The sequence below is a fragment of the Scleropages formosus genome, chromosome 18, assembly GCF_900964775.1.
Source record: "Scleropages formosus chromosome 18, fSclFor1.1, whole genome shotgun sequence".
Taxonomy (NCBI): Eukaryota; Metazoa; Chordata; class Actinopteri; order Osteoglossiformes; family Osteoglossidae; genus Scleropages; species Scleropages formosus.
The window spans coordinates 9,580,114-9,597,150 of NC_041823.1; the positions used below are offsets into that span (position 1 = coordinate 9,580,114).

Consider the following 17,037-nt stretch of genomic DNA (forward strand, 5'->3'; position numbering starts at 1 on the left):
GGATACTTTTGGGAAGCTTATTCTGAGAAGGTCCTCCTTTACCACATGGATTCTCACTGTGGTATGGAGAAGCAGGTGGGATTGTGGTGACTGTTTAACATTCAAACATGATTTTTGAAAATTACAAACACCATATTTCAAAAGTAGAAAGTTTCAAAAGATGGGAGGTGTCAAATGTTGGTTACAAATGTCTTCGTTAAGTCTGCTGTCGTTTATTGCTTTCTGCTACACAGAGTGTATAAAACTGTTGGGACTTAACGCATAACCAGTTCCCACAAATTTGAAAAATAAAAAACAGAAGACACTGCTAATGGAACTCAATGTGCGACTGACAGGATTAATTAGAAAACTTTCCACTGTTTGCATAATGGTCAACTTTGTACTGCATTATGCTGTAATGTAAGGTTCACATTCTGTGTTTCAGGTTAATTGTTCTTCTGAGGTTGAAATTTGCTGCAAGATTATTATTATCATTACTAGTATTTTTATTATTATTTTCTGCTGCTTGCCACTGCCCGGCCTCCATTTCAAGCACACTCTTGTGAACAGAACACTCATCTCCCTTTGGATTTGTGTCCCGCTGGCTTTTGTATAACAGCTGTTGTTGAGTCACTCTTGTTTGCTGGGGCAGATCAGGTTGGAAGAGATCAAGACCTGGCCAACCTGCTGACTTACCTGTGCTGCCACCATATCAAAACTCTGTGTGCAGAGAGGTTGGGGCTGAACATGCATGTGATCTGTTGTGTGTGTGTGTGTGTGTGTGTGTGTGTGTGTGTGTGTGTGTGTGTGTTTTGGCGGTAATTTCAGCCTTAACTGCATTGTGTTTCAATCTCCAGGCAGGTATGACTCAAAAAGGACCTACAGGGAACATATGGGCATCTGCTGGGTTATAGTAAATTTTCAGTTGAACTAAATGAGTAAGAGACCGTTTAAAATTATTTTTTGCCATTGTCAAATGCCTTTTTTTTTCGTCAGTTAGCCGAGTCAGCTGTGATGTTTTTGTATGGTTTTGTGAAAAAAATAAAAAAGGAAGCTGGCAGTACTGGCACCCAAATGACACTTGTTTTATTAATAAGGAGAGATGAGATGCATGATCCCAAATGATGGTGACGGTGCAGAACATGCCCATAATGGGGGTTACTGATACACAGCGTGATACTGTTCACACCTTCTGCTAAACATGAGCTGTGCTTTTGAGAAAACTGCCGACACCAATGTGTGCAATTAAGAAATTGGGCACATCTGGATTTGAGAAGCATTGAGAATAAACTACACAGTACTTTACTGCTGTTAAAGTAATCCAGCTTTTCTTTGGACCAGTGATCCACTATTTATGACTCTGTATAGATAAAAATAAAAATTTGGAGCAGTTAAGTAGCGCAAAGACACTTTTGTCAATCATCAGATCTTTGATTAGTCCTGTCCTGTAATATGTTAGAGTGAATGTGCACACTTACATACCAACAGACTCTTTCAAGCATGATAGTAGTGAAATATCTGTAGCATCCATGTTTTAAAATATTTCTCAAAATATTTTTATATTTAATAAATACAATATTTTCAAATGAATGAAATTAAGAGAACTATTTTTGATTTTTTTTAATATTTTGGAACACTGATGTGAAGCTTTTAGTTGTGAACACCTGCCTTTGGTGCTCTTGTCTTGTTTTCTGTAGGCATGACTCAGTTTTTTTAGGGTGTATTTTACAGACTTGATCGACTAGGAAGCTGCATCGGTGCTCTTCGCTACCGCTGTCACATGGAAACTGCTTATCACATAATTCTTAATCATAATCCAGAGGGACGTCACACACTATGCAAGGGGTGATTTCAGACATGAGTGGATTACAGCCAGCCATCCTCAGCCTCCTTCTAGACAATATGCTGTATGTTTCTGTGAGAAGAGGGACTTTATAGAATTTGGATATTAGCCAAATCATCTAAGCTGCCATTTACATATTCATATTTATTTAGTTAGCTGATGCTTTTCTCCAAATTCACTTACAGTGATTTACCCATTTATACTGCTTGGGAATTTTTACACAGCAAAGGTTTGTAAGCGCATGTTTTTACACAGCATGAAGGTGTGCACCTTGGTTCCAAACCTGGGGCCATCTCGTAGAAGGCAGCTCTTACTGCACCGCCACATGTTGGCATTCTGAAATAGTGGACATGTTACAGATAGACTTCATTTTTCGCAATGTCCATTTGAGATCCCACCTGCTCTAGCTGGGAAGCATGGTTGCTCGTGGACCTCACATGGTTAGTGGATCCAACCTGGCTTGTGTTTTGCATGCGAAGAGCTTGCACATTCTCTTTGTTTTTTGTATGAGGTTTCCTATTACCGTCCAAAGACATGTTTTGGGTGCACAGGTACCTCTAAATTCTTTACCATGACTTTGTGTCAGTGATCATGAACAGTTTGACTGTATGCAGAGTAACCCACTCAGATTTACCTCCCTGGGATTGGCTCCAGATCCTTCCAAGCCCATCTGGATAAACGGATAAAGAATATGAATGAATGAGTAACCCGCTGTAAACAAAATGAGCTAATATGGATTCACGTGTCAATAGACATCTACAAAAGGTATTGAAACATTAATGCTGTTGTGTTGCTAAGTGCTGTTGTTAAGGTGTGCTGTACGCTAACAAAGTAACAATAGCACCATTGCACCATCACGTCTGTTTTAAACCTCCTGTACTTTCAGCACTGCAAGGCAGATGATAAGATGCTGTTGATAGAACATCTTAGTTTGCTAGTTTAATGGAGAGAGTTGGTAACTATCAGCAATACCTTATTCTGTTTGCTATTAGGGGGTTTTACATTCTATCTAATCTGAAGTATTTGACTCATACGATATTTTTTCAGAACACTGCAGGTCAAAGTCAGTCTGAAACAGGGCCACACACCAGCCTTGAAGCATAAAACAATAAACAGCTGTTCAACTCCAGATAAAGCACAAGACATCCATCCTGCATCGTGGGCCTAGCTGATTAGATACTGTCACACATCTCAAGAGTGGTGTGATTCAGAGTTCTGGAATGCATTTTTCTGGGTGTTATAAAGGTTTGCTGAAGGTGGAGGGGTTCTGGACTTCCAGACCTGATCCCAGTCACTGTGGTGATGCACAAGCAGCTGAGGTCGATTCCCAGCCCGCAAAGTGACTTTTCATGTGCTTGTGTTTATGGATGAGAGGAGGCTGTGGACCAGGGGAAGGAGCTCGATGTGGCCAGAAGTCTAATTTGAGATTAGTTTTATTTGCTGGTTTCACTTTGTCCTTGGTTTTCAAATAGTTTAACAGTTTCCCCATCTACGTGTTTTTATTATAATCATTGTTCGTTTAGTTGACACTTTTCTCTAAAGTAAATTACAGCGTTACATTTGAACTTAAGCATCTTTCAGGGATTTACCCATTTTTACAGCTGGGTGGTTTTAATGGAGCAATTCAGGGTAAGAACCTTGTTCAAGGGTACTGCAGCCAGTAAAGGATTGGAACCCTTCTCCTTTGAATGCAGGGTGACCACTACACCACATGGTGCTTAAAGTGTAAAATGCGTGCGCATGTGTGTGCGCGCGTGCACAGACAAGAATGTAGAAAGACGCAGCCGCACTTTCCACTACAGCTGTGTTACCGACTTGGGTCACTTACTGTGTCCATTGTCAAGTGCGCATTATTCGAGCATGGATGGCTCTTAAGGCAATTAAATCTCTTCATTTCCACTTCTACACGCAGAAGTGCAATGTGTGCCACTGAATCTTTACAAGGAGTGTATTCAACTTGAGTATATTTCAAAGGGTTCAAAACAGATAAAGCATAAATCTTCAACGTATAGCCATTGTGCTTATTTTTCTATTAAAATTGTGTAGGCCGCTGTTTATGTTAATGTAGCTCCAGAGTGCAGCTGGCTGTGCTAATTCTGTATTTCTAAGGGGTTTGGTGAGGTAATAATGTGGCTGGTCACCTGGTGTTCATGTGCAAATCAGTCACTAATTGAAAAGTAGCTGAAAACCACTGTGCTTCTGCTTTTGCAAAGTGGAATTTTCCAGCGTAGCCCCAGTTCCTCTGAACTTGTTTCACCTAAGACCTGAAGGCTAAGTGAGACACTTTCTGTGCCGATGGTGCTGACACGTTTCAAGGCGGAAATCTCCGGTGCGTTCCACCCGACTAATCCCAGAGAGGGAGATGTCTCACCTGACAGTTGGCTTTCGGGGGGATGCGGACTACAGCTGCCTCTTAGGTGCTGTGTCCAGGTGCTCAGTTAACGGGTGTCCCCGTTACTGTGGCCATTCTTTATGATGCCTCCATCGGCTGTTTGTGGGCCGGAGCCCTCCGCCCGGCTTTTCTCAGCGACTATGGTGGCTAACTGCTGGCCGCGGGGTAGCGGTACTCCCTCGCCTCGCGGTTAGGTCAGCTGTGGCAGCCCAAACATCCAGACTGCATGTATTCTGAGCTGCGTGTGGGCGTGTAATGGTAGAAGCTGGCATTCCGTAAAAGAAAAGGGCAGAGCAGAGCTTAGGGTGTGGCGACATGTGTCTTGACAGTGGGACACGTAGGACCCATAATGCCATGTGCCTCTTTTAATTTACATATGAAATAAGAGAGAAAAACGGTACAAACTCATATATATATGAGTCAAGATTTAGTGATTGTATTCAGTTCTATAGCTTTTTTTTTTTAATAAGATATGTAAATAACTGCACTGCACAATAATATTAATCATGTCATACATGTTAAATGCTGTATTATCACCTAACGAATGTTCCAGAAGGCTTTGGTACGTGGGGAGTGCCGCCGAGCTAGTATCCACCCTGGTCTCGGTAAGGGGTGGGGTCTGCGGGTCGAGCGGCTCGTAACCCGAGAAGCGGGGGGGTGGTGGCTGGAGGCAGATGCTGAGTTAGGAAGCGGCATGTCTAGCAACGGCAAACAAAATGCCTGCGCGGAGTCAGGTGTCCCGTGGATACGTCTGGGCCATTCACTCTTCGCGTGCGGCTCCCACTTGTAAATTTTGCAGCTGCTGCGAAGTGGAAAGGGACCCTCGACCCCCACCTCTTTCGACCAACCGCACCCCCTCCCCACACACACACCCCTCCACTTGTAAATATAGGTTGCTATGAGAACGCCATGACTCCGAAATGGCAGATTGCCGCGGTTCCCCGCTCTACCCCCCCGGCCCACTCGGCGCGAGGGTATTCACCGCTGGCACCAAAAACATGCTCACGCTGTACCTGCCAACAAGAACTGTAGGTCCTCATTCTTGTCTGAACGGCAGAAATAATTGCCTGGTGTTGAAGGCGATTATGAAAAATCCATTAGGAATGATAAGTTTGAATTTAATTAAGATCTGACCCTGGTTTATTACTTTTCCTTGTGCCCTTACTTACACTGACTGATATGGTGCGCAGTGTGAGGAAGTGAGCAAGCATCGTGCAAATAGAGACTGCTTGTGAAGGTGGCATTGGAATAATAATAATAATAATAATAATAATAATAATACCCATCCATTGTGTACTGCCTCTGCTTTGTGCTCAGTGATTCCGGGATTGGCTGCGGACCCTTGCGATCATAATCAAGACACACGGTTAATGAAAATAAATAGCTGGATATATATACTGTTCTCCCCTTATAATAAGGTCATGTTATCAGTTTTCAGCGCTAAAATATACTTTTCACAATCAAATTATTCTGTTTATCGACTGTAACGCAACACTGTTTGATTAGTAAAATGTATGTGTTCAAAGTAAGCAATATTTTAAGACAAATGGCCCTTTCATTAATCAGTCTACGGTAGAGCTGTATTTCCATGGAACTGTGGATATAGTAAAATATTCCTGGAGTTCTTTTTTCACGGATAGGCTTTTGCTGTTAAGAGTAATTGAGTCCGCAGTTTCAATACAACTATTTTAAATCGACAAAGAACAGCCTAAATGGGGGATTAATCTGTTCAAATAAAGGACAAATTGTTCCGAATGGGCAAATGTCCACGATGAGAGGACTGCAGTGCGGTCAGTTAGACCTTGTGTTCTCTTTACTCTCGGAAATGGGAAGAGTGTTTTTTGTTTGTTTTTTTTTTTTTTTTTTTTAAAAAAAAAAAAAAAAAAGAATTCTGCCTCGTTTTTTGTTTAAGTAGTCCGCTTTTTCGTGTTTACTGTCAGTCATACGAAATTTCCATTCTTCAAATGAAATAATCACTTTACATAACGGCTAACGCGTTCTGGGCGGTTGTTGAAGGTTGCATTTTTTTGTGTTCCAGTGCCAGTGACCAGCGCGCAGTGTACGAACTGGTGTGTGTGTCCACATTTGATTTCATGCAATTAAGTAGGATGAACAAAAGATGAAAATGTTGAAAGACGTGCGGTGAGCAATTAAGGTTGAGCCTTTTCAAGTATTTACAGGAAAAATGGGAGCGCACACTCGAACTTAGCGAATAAAAGGTTTTATTTATCGGGACGGACGAGTTTTGGCGGGAAGCCTTCGTCGACCCCTGACGAAACCTTTTCGTCGAAATGCACCCGTCCGGAAAATCAAAACTTTTTTAGCGAAGCTTACATTTACATTTATTAATTAAGAAGAGGCTTTTTTTTCTCAGCAAACAATACAAACAGTGCTTTACATCAACAGAAGGAAAGTTGTGGATGTAGACAAGTGGGTACAGTCAATTTGTCACATTCCACCATTTTAACCAGTATCTCACCATTAGCCGCATAAAGACTTTACCTTTATAAAGAAATAGTTATTAAAGGAACTAAACATAAACACACGTTAATCATACACTTATGAGATCAAACTTGATTTTGCTCTCTTGTATTTGCTTTAAATCTTACATACAGCAGGGAATCCTCTCAAATATCCCCTGTCCAGGTATACTGGAGCACCCAGGCCTTTCATTCTTTATTTCACTGTAAGGTTTTTGTGGTCTTGTCAAACATACGATTACAAAAAGGTTCCCAATGAATAAACGGCACATTTTTCTGCTACATGACCACCCACACCTTCCGACCCCCCACGGACGTGCTTCCTCCTGTAAAATCTTGTTAAAATTTCGAAATGCTGTTATTTCCGTTTACTACACAGGACTAGGGCGTCCAGAGAGAGTGTGCGAGTGTTTCGGCTGCCTTTATGTCAACTGCATTACGCATTACAGGCGTCTTCATTCATTTTAATGTGACCTGAGACAAACGGAGAAAAAGAAAAACGTTGAAAGTTGAGAGGCTTTCTGAACTTTACAAAAAAGAAAGAGAGCTTTGTTCCTCCAAAGGATGATGTAAAGTGCCCTTGCTTGTACAAAATAGTTCTTTTAAGACTTGTTTTCATGAGATCCGCTGAAATGCTGGACACCAAGTTGTGATTTTCTATTCAGCATGCAGTTTTCTTTTTAATATTGCACTGTTCCATAGAGTCAGTTGTGTATTGCTGTTGTTATTAACCTTTATTTTACTGCCTTGGTCAACTCACAATATTAGATAACCAACTTTTACAGTTATTTACCCTTTTTTATAGCTTAGTGTTCTTACTGTGTCAATTCAGAGTAAGTACCTTGATCTTGTAGTAATGGACTTTGAACCCAGAACCTTCCGGTGGCAAGGTAACCACCCTAAACACTATACTATGTGCTGCTCTGAGTCCTTGTTTAATAATAATGGAGGAAATGTGTAAAACGTTTTCTTTTGATATGTTGTGTTTTAATTTTTTCCTCTGTGCTATGTAGTCAGTTAAAAAGCCTATCCATTCATCCAAACATTTTCTCAAACCACGTGCCCTGTGCAGGGTCACAGTGGTTTGAACTCTATCCCGGAAGCGCTGGGTTCAAGGCTGGGGGGGGTATACCCTGGCCAATCAATCACTGGGTAAAAAAGCCTGTAAGAATGACGAAAATATTTTTTTTTTCTGTAGTTTGTAAGCAGGCAAGGAGTGTAATATGTGTGAAAGGCATTTCCATGGAAGACGACAGTTTTAACACATAATCTGAACGCTTGATCTGTGACATCTTAATCCCATTGCTCCCTGCAAGGTGATACATATTTTTGAATGTGGCATCAGTTATCGCATTGTTTTCTGATGAGCTGTTTGCTCTGTAACATCTCCTAGTCTCAGCATTATGTTTCTAAAAATTGCCTTTTGTTCTTAGGGCAAACCTCTATGAAGTGTTTTACTCCCCACCTTTAAGGTAGAGACAGATATCAGGCAACATGTTACAGTTTTTAAATATGTGATATTTTTTACCGTGAATTAAGGAATGGTCATAAACATGCATTTTGGCTTCATTTAAATAAAGTTTTTGTTTATGACCTAATTTCCTTGAGCACCGTTTACAGGGCAGTTAAAAAAAAATCAACTCCCTGTCAGCTGCAATAAATATGAAAACAATTTGTAAATGAGCCTTGTTTTCCAGATGCCTTCACTTTCTAGTGTCTCTCTGCGCACAGTCCGCTACACATGGTTTGACTAATTGTAGCTGATTAACTTCAGGGATAGAGACTTATTTGGGTCACAGAATGTGGACAGGCCTGCGCGATAACTAATCCCTTAATCTGGTCCACGTTCATCCACGACAGGTCTGACCGGGAGGCTGCACAGGTCTGTATAGATCCGTTTAGGCACCAGCACGAGGATGCACCCCATTTACTGTGGCCCATATGCCAGTCTGGGCTGCGAAACAATGGGCCCTGGTCTTGCCCACATGTACAGTACCAGTGACCCAGTCTGCAAACAAACCCAACTTTCTTTATTTGTACCCTCCATCTGCTGCTATTGTTATGCAAGTTTGGATGCTGAATGTGTCAAGTGCATCATTCATACAGTGCCTGGTATTAATGTATCTTTTACTGTTCGATATGACATGTTTTAAATTGTTTCTCACCTTGTTGAAAATATTTGGAATGATTGTGTTAATTCAGTTATCTAAGGAGGTGATTAATGGAGAATAAAACTTGCATGCACTTGGCTATCCTGGAAGATGGTGTGAAATCCCTATCGTACCGATGAGTTTGTTTAAACGAAGCTAACTGTGGACCGTGCATGATAACTGTGTATAGATTTGTTCATTTTGTTAAGGAGCTCCCAGATTTTATGCAGTTATTCCCCCTGCAAGCCATTCATTTTTCAAATAGATTCAGCAGGTTGCATTGCAAGGTGCCAGGTTTAAATCCCAGCATTTTCTGCAGTACTGTTGATCAAAGTACTTACCCTGAAGCAATAAAGTAAAAATTACCCCGCTGTGTGAATGGGTAAATAATTGTCACTTGGTATTCATACCTGAACCTTGAAAAGCAAGTCACCTTGGACAAAGTTGTCAGCAAAAACAATACATTTAAATGTCTGAATTTGAAAAAAAAAAATTTTACGTTTACATTTATTCATTTTGCAGACACTTTTCTCCAAAGCGACGTACATCTCAGTGAAAATACAATTTGTGCATTGCATTAGTAGAAAGAGACACGGCTGCAGATATATGATTCTTAAGTAAGCCTACTTTACTTTCCATTTGATGCACCAATGTTCATTGCTTGAGTAGGTTTATTACCATTATTATTATTATTATTCCTGCAATGGATTGGTGTCTTGTACCCCCCTGCCTTGCTCCCAGTGATTCTGGGATAGACTTCAAACTACCACAACCCGATAAGGACAGGTGGTAAATAAAAATGGATGCATGAGTTGTTATTATCAGTATTATTATTATTGTTTTGGGATTAGCCTCATTTGTATAGTAACCCAAAAGAGATTGAGAACTCCGATAATAAAAAGAGAAGACCATTAGCACTGAGTTGCCTGTTGAGCTGTGATAAAACCACATTAGAAATGAAACACTCCTCCCTGAGAGGGTGGGCAGGTCCATTTGTAACACAGAAGCAATTCCAGCTCTGGTTTCTCCTGCCAAGGCTCGAATGGAGCATTTCCCTCCATCAAAGGACAGCCGGTTCTCAGCAAAAGGGCCTCTTTGTCCTAGGTGAGCTGTTTGAATGTGCCAGAACGGTGGAGGGGTGGGGTGGGGGTTGTGCATACAGGAGACCACAGTTTAAATCATGCCTTTTAATCCATTCATAAATGTCAGTCCAGGCCAACCGCTGGTTAGGAAGTGTTCGTGGCGTTTCAGGTCATGACTCCTCTGAAGACGGGGTGTTTTGGTTCTCTTTCGTAACGCGCCCTTGAGTCAATGACACAATCGCGTGGCCACGATGACACCCTTCACGGTTTGTTGTCAATGATTAACACGTAAAGGTTGAAGTCCAACATCGCTGTGCAGAACTCGCAGACATTCCTTCAGCACTGCTCAAGAAACGCACCTCCGGCTGTGTGCTGCACGCGCTCGGCGCCTGACAGATCGTGGCACTCATCCTCACACCCCAGCTGTCTGTGCTTTGGAAGAATCCAGCAAGACTAAAGGACCCATGTGAGTTTTATCTAATGTACTCTTTTTTGGGGTCGATGAAGGGAAATGCACAAAATCATAAACGCAGAATATCATCACCATTCATATTGCCGGGTAGGCTCCGGTTCCCCGCGACCCCGTATGGGACAAGCGGTTCTGAAAATGTGTGTGTGTGTGTGATTTATAGAACATTACTCCAATGTGATAATTTACTAATGTGTTAACTAAAATACCAGCTCAAACCTCTGGAAGTGATGTAATTGCACTGTGTCAAGGATAATTTTGCTCCAAAGTTATATTCAAGGGGGTGCAGTGGTGTGACGGGCTTGGCTGGGTAGTCCCGCTCTCTAGCGGGTCTGGGGTTCGAGTCCCGCTTGGGGTGCCTTGGGATGGACTGGCGTCCCGTCCTGGGTGTGTCCCCTCCTCCTCTAGCCTTGCGCCCTGTGTTGCCGGGTTAGGCTCCGGTTTGCTACGATCCCGCACAGGACAAATGGTTTCGGACAGGGTGCGTGTGTGTTATATTCAAGTTAAAATAGAGATAAATAAGATACACCTTTCTTTGCATAAAAATTCCAATCCAAAAGACCAGTTCTTGAATTGAAGAGCCTTCTTCTCTAACTGGCTTTGAGGAGGTGATGGACAATGGCAGTAACAAAGCAAAGCAAATGATATTATTTACATGTGGAAGTGACAAGTATGGTATAAATAGTGACCGTGAGCTTGATATGAATGTTAACACTGCTGTCAAGTATTTCCCAGTGTCCATAGTGAGTGGCATGTTGGTGTACATTTCCAGTTTAAACATATAGAAAACTGTAGAAATTGTTTAAATCTTTCAAAGTTTTCAGTGGAGGGACAGACTCTACTGTCACCATTTAATAGCGCGGCAATAACCTGGAATTTTTTGTAAACACGAATGGTATCTGTTTACAACTTGACAATTCCTATTTACAGTAAATTCGATTCAATGTTACTGAATATTATTATGCAGCGCTTTTCTTACCTGGGTGACGTAGAGCACTGGACATACTGTAGTTCCAAGGAGTGGTACAGCAGAGAAGAGAATGGTACGATACACATATAAACTTCCTAATGCGACAGACGTAACTTTTCGGATAAGCCACCTGGAAACTGAGGAAAGGAAAACAAAAAACTGTCAATGTATAAAGAAAGGGAGAAAAAAAAGACCTCTGGGGGTCCAAGTACCATTGGCTCCCCACCCTACTGTTGTACATTCTGTTGTAGTGACAGGGGAGCTTTTATTAAAGGCTTATAATTATTTTATATTATAAACACGTAGTTTTAAATGTCTGGACATATTGCAATGAGAAGCTTAAGCTGGGATTTTAAAGTACAGTAACTGTCACCCTCAGTAGCTTCGGTGCCACGCTGACTGCTCTCAGCGGTCGCCGTCATTATGCAACTCTTCACGGGGCGGTCACATGGTGGCCTCTCCCTCTCACAGGAGACATGACTGTTGGTTCATGTAGCGCAGAATGGAAACTTGAGCTACTTTGAGACAGCGGTATTTAAGGTAACATGCCAGTTTCCACCAAGGATTTCCAAGAGGTTTATATAAATACATTTTTTAAGTGCAGACATTTGTGTTCCTGTAAACTGACCAGGCGAATTTGTAATTATTTTCCGATTCTCAGCTTGGAATAAGTCTTAGCTTGAGGAAAATATGCTGCTGTGGATATTCTGCTGTCTGATGGTGGAATGTATTGCCTGGAAGGTCCTGAGATGGAGGAAAACCCCGTTGTTCATGAAATGTTTTTGTTTTAATCAGAGATTTTCTTCAGAAAATTCCCTATTTATGTACATGAGCAAATTCAGTTTCAAAAGAACTATGTACACATATGTAGTGCCTTGCAGTAAAGTAGTGTATGCTGTCAGAGACTGAGGATCGCTGGAATCTAACTGATCAAGGGTTTGCTGAAAATGGGTCGAAGCGAAGGAGGATGCCAGTGGAGCTCACTTGTGTATTTTTCTCTCTCTCGCTATATATACATACGTCTGTATGTGTAAATAAATGTATGTATAAATATATAACTTAAGAATCACATATCTGCAATTATGTCTCTCTTTCTCGCAATGTATTGCACAAATTGTATTTTCTGAGATGCACGTCACTTTGGAGAAAAGCATCTGCTAGATGAATAAATGTAAATATGTATTTATATATGCACATGTATGTATATATGTACATAATGACTGGATGTGAAAGGCTGTCTAAAGAGGTATAAATAATAGAATAAAACAGTTCTATCAATATGTGTTGCAAATAAATTATTAATTTTTGTGAAGATGTGCTTTTTGTCTTGTTCTCAAGGATGTATTTCACTTTGGTGAAAGCGTGTGCTAAATGAATAAATGTAAATGTAAAAACGCAGCCTGTCATGTAGTGTATGTATAATGGTAACTCTGTATGTTCTTTAATTAATCACGTTCTGCTCTGTTTGTCTGCAGCAGGAGAATGAAGCCCCGAGCACCCCCGCCGCCTGGTGCCCCCCAGCCTGCTCCACGCAAAATCTTTACAGCCCCCCGGAATGCAGTGCCAGACGGTGGCATGCAGAGTGGCGATACCAAGGAGAACATGCTGTCTGCCATGGTAGACCTCCATGTTACTCTCCCAGATGGATTTCAGACCGCTGGCACTGTTGATGGAAGGTGGGTGTTGCATCCAAACTTGTGTCCAGTGTAATAACAATGGATAAGTCACATGCAAGGGGTTCCCGAAGAAGTTTGCTGAAAAACTGGGTTGGTCAGTACACTGGCTCCTCACGTTATGCTCGCTTGAGTTCGGAGTTTTTGAAAATACAAATCTTTTCAATTTTACGTATTTGTTTTTAATTGCACTTTCTTTCCGTTTGTTGTTACGAAGCAAAAGCAACCTGTGTTTCCATACCCAGCCTGTAGGTGGCAGTAAACACACCCAACCAGAAAGAGAGTATCAGACTGCCTGAGTTCTGCAGGTGAAAAGACTCCCAGCAGAGGGACACAGTAGCAACACGTTCATGTACGGCTCTTCTGAGAATAATTACATTAGAAAATCACAGTACTGAATGTTTCGCATATTATCCTAGGAAATACTGTCACACATTTCAAAATCGAAATGTTGCTGCTGAAGCTTTTCTGGAGGTTTCTTTCTTTCTTTCTTTATTACTGACATTTTTATTCTACATGCCTTACAATGATAGGTTTCTGTATTAACCTATATAGAATGATTTACCTATTTATATTGCTGGGTAATTTTTTCTTTATCCATTCAGGGTATGTAGCTGCTCAAGGGTACTGCAGCAGGAGCAGGATTCCAATGCAGGGCATTCCAGTTGCAAGGCAATGGCTCTAAAAAGTATGCCACCTGCTGAGGTCTGTCTGTTACTCCATGGGGTACTGGGCAGCCACCGTGGAAGTGTTTAGGAGCATAAACAGTATCTGAAGGCTGCAAGTCACCAGAGGGGCGCTTCAGTAAAGTTGCTCCCCTGAGCAATGAAATGGCAGTAAATGTGTTGTACAAATCCATGTGTAAATTTACTGGTGTAAATCATGGCACGCATTTAGTTTTTCTTCCAGAATATCAAAATTGATCTGTCAATATTTTAAATAGTTAGAATTTTTCAACTTTGAGTGGAAAAAGTCCATATTTTAAATGTCATGAGTGTTATAAACCAGTAATAAGTCTTTAGGTAGACAGTGATTTTTTTTTTTTTTTGTTAACACACACACACACACACACACACACACACACACACACACACATTTTCTGAACCGCTCGTCCCATACGGGGTCGCGGGGAACCGGAGCCTACCCGGCAACACAGGGTGTAAGGCCAGAGGGGGAGGGGACACACCCAGGACGGGACGCCAGTCCATCGCAAGGCACCCCAAGCGGGACTCGATCCCCAGACTCACTAGAGAGCAGGACCCAGTCCAACCCACTGTGCCACCACGCCCCCCCTTTTTTGTTAACAGTGAAGTAAATTTTTGGTCTATTTTAGGTGGATTAAAAAAGTATCATCCATGACTTAATAATTTTGCAAGTATTCCCACTTGTAACTAATTTACAAGTTTTGCCCACATGTTAAAGTTTAAAGGAAATTAAAGGTTAGTGTGATTTGTTTTGGTCTCTACTGTGGAGAATCTGCTTTTCTGCGTGACTGGCTTCAGCCTTTCAACCGTCTGAAACAGACTGCTCTGTCGACTGTTTGCTTATTTCCCACAGATGGAAAATACAGCAACAAATGCTAAATGCTGTCTCAGACATTGTCCAAACCCACTTTTATCAAGGACATAGGGCAGCAGTTCACTCCTTTATATTACAGGCTATTGGAACAAATATTGATTAGATTAGTGACATAAACTTATTCTGCATTACGCTGTTTCTGCAGATCAGGGTAAATATTACATCGTCATGTAAAGCTACTTTTTATCAGTGTGGGAGGTGCCAGAAATTGCTGCACCAGTTTTATCTTTTTTAATATAAGCAATTTGGTTCGTGTGAAATGGCCTTCTGGGTTACAACGTAGGAAAGCAACCGCATGCGTTTGCTTTTCTGAATGCCATCCCAGTGAATAACACAATGAGGGAATTTGCCCATTGCAACAAGCATCTATAAATATCGAGTAATCCGCCAGGGCTGTTCTGAAATGTACCCGCGGGTTCTGCAGGCCGGACGCTCTACAGGCTCTGTTCTCCTTCTGTTGGTTTTCCCCGTCTGTTGTTTGTCTTAGTCGTTTTTGTTGCGCGATGGAGCTTCTCATCTCAAATAACAGAAAACTTCTTTGAGTTCCTCCCAGAACTCACATTTATCACTGGCGATTCCATTTTCAGGCCATTTGCCCTTAACCTTAACTTACACCTGGTACCCATAAATAAGAGAATCACCTCTGCGTACCTACTTGCTTTGTGTCTTCAAGTGCTGTATACTCTGCTCAGCTGAGTATTTTTAATTTCTGTCGGCATGTCCAGTCTGTAGGAAATTATGAACTTTGGTGATAGCTTTAGCCCTAACTACGGATAACCATACTGCTAAGCATCGTCATTTGTATGCGCTCTGTCGCCGAGGTCAAATAGTATCTGGCTGCTTTGTATGAGTTTCCGTACGATTATGTAACTGAGTAAGCTGAGGAGACTGCGTCTGGGTGAACCGTTGTAATTACAGGTCTTCCTATTGGTGCCGACGCCGTAACCCTACCTGCGGATGTTTGCCATTGCTGACGAACGCTCCTCCCCTGCTTCCCCTGTCCCCAGCAAAGCGCTGATGGACCTGCTGGTGGACCTGTGCAGCAGGTACCACCTGAACCCGGCCTGCCACACATTGGAGCTGCTGTCCCCCGACGGCCGGGCTGTGGCCTTCAAGCCCAACGCCCTGGTGGGAGCGCTGGGTGTGCGGAGCGTCCTCCTCAAGGAGAAGGTGCCGGAGGAGAAACTGATGCGCAAACCCCTGCCAAAAGTGCCTGAGGTGAGTCCAGACTGGAGAGTCGGAGAGAAAGATGAATCACGCAGCCAACTCCCAGCGCGGCAGCTTGGCGGTTCTGCTTCGCTGGGCACAGCACCGCGCCACGTGCCGACTAGAGACCAGGTTTTGTTTAGTGATGAAGGCAACTGAATGCATGTCCACGGAATTATTGACTGCAGTGGAATCCCGGGTCTCAATATCATTTCTTTTTTGTGTTTGGTTGACCACTGGACAGGTACATTTTACGTTGTTTCCCTCCCATCAAATTTTGGACCTGTCCAGTTTTGGAACATTTCTTAAAGACAAACATAACTAAGTACCTAGGTTTAAAACACCTTTAATTGACAGGAACTGGACAAAAGTGTTTATTGTTCACAAGGTTATAGTTACATGTTTATCTTTGCAATGAAATCTTGCAATTCTGTAAAGAAATCGCTCAAATGGCAAGATACCGGGCTATTTCTCTTCATTTTTATTTGGAAAAAACCATGGAACTTTCTATGAAGAAAATTGATTTAGAAATGAAGATGCAGATATTTTTTTTCATTGAATTGCCTAATAATGTACCCATTTTATCTTACCTGTATTTATTTCCTAAATATTTTATTTACGTGTTACTGTTCACCTTTCCATCGGACAAGCATCATACCGATTCTCATTGTCCGACTAAGGAAATTTTAAACCAATTGCTTGTCCTGGACAGTTGGACAGCCATTACCATCATGCCCGGGAGTCACATGCATGTGTCTAGAACAAACAACGGTGTGGGGAATCTGAGGGTGGTGCCCAGAGATTTCCACTTTATTCTGCTCTAATAATTTACACAGATGCTTCCATTATGAACTCAGTTAAATTAACATTTTCAATTAAAACATGTTGATAATATTTTGTATAGATTTCAGATATTGTTGTTAAAACCAGAAGTGTATATTTTTGCATAAATAATGAAGCATTACAATATTTATTCATTCGAGTTTTTCTGCAAATACTGTTATCTAGAGTAAATTACAGTTTGTCATTTACACTGCTGGTTCTCTTAATTATGCACTGCACCTGTTTTCAGTCACATTATCCTCCCAGATTGATTGACTGATTTAATGTATACACCATTCCATATAAGCAGTTTTCAATTTATCCACATAACGGCCACTGTCTGCCCCTGTACTTCTGTGGATTAAACGCAACAGGAAATATCACCAGCACTCG

General features: G+C 41.7%; 1 protein-coding gene across 3 annotated transcripts in view; it reads left to right on the forward strand.

The window, feature by feature from the left end:
* The window catches only part of cobl (cordon-bleu WH2 repeat protein), a 57,340-nt gene that overhangs the window by 5,143 nt on the left and 35,160 nt on the right, over positions 1-17,037 (forward strand). For all 3 annotated transcript variants that reach the window (XM_029246030.1, XM_029246031.1, XM_029246032.1), the window contains exons 3-4: positions 12,841-13,041; positions 15,624-15,834. In XM_029246030.1, coding sequence (XP_029101863.1) covers positions 12,841-13,041; positions 15,624-15,834 — 412 coding nt within the window. The remainder of the gene's footprint in view (positions 1-12,840; positions 13,042-15,623; positions 15,835-17,037) is intronic.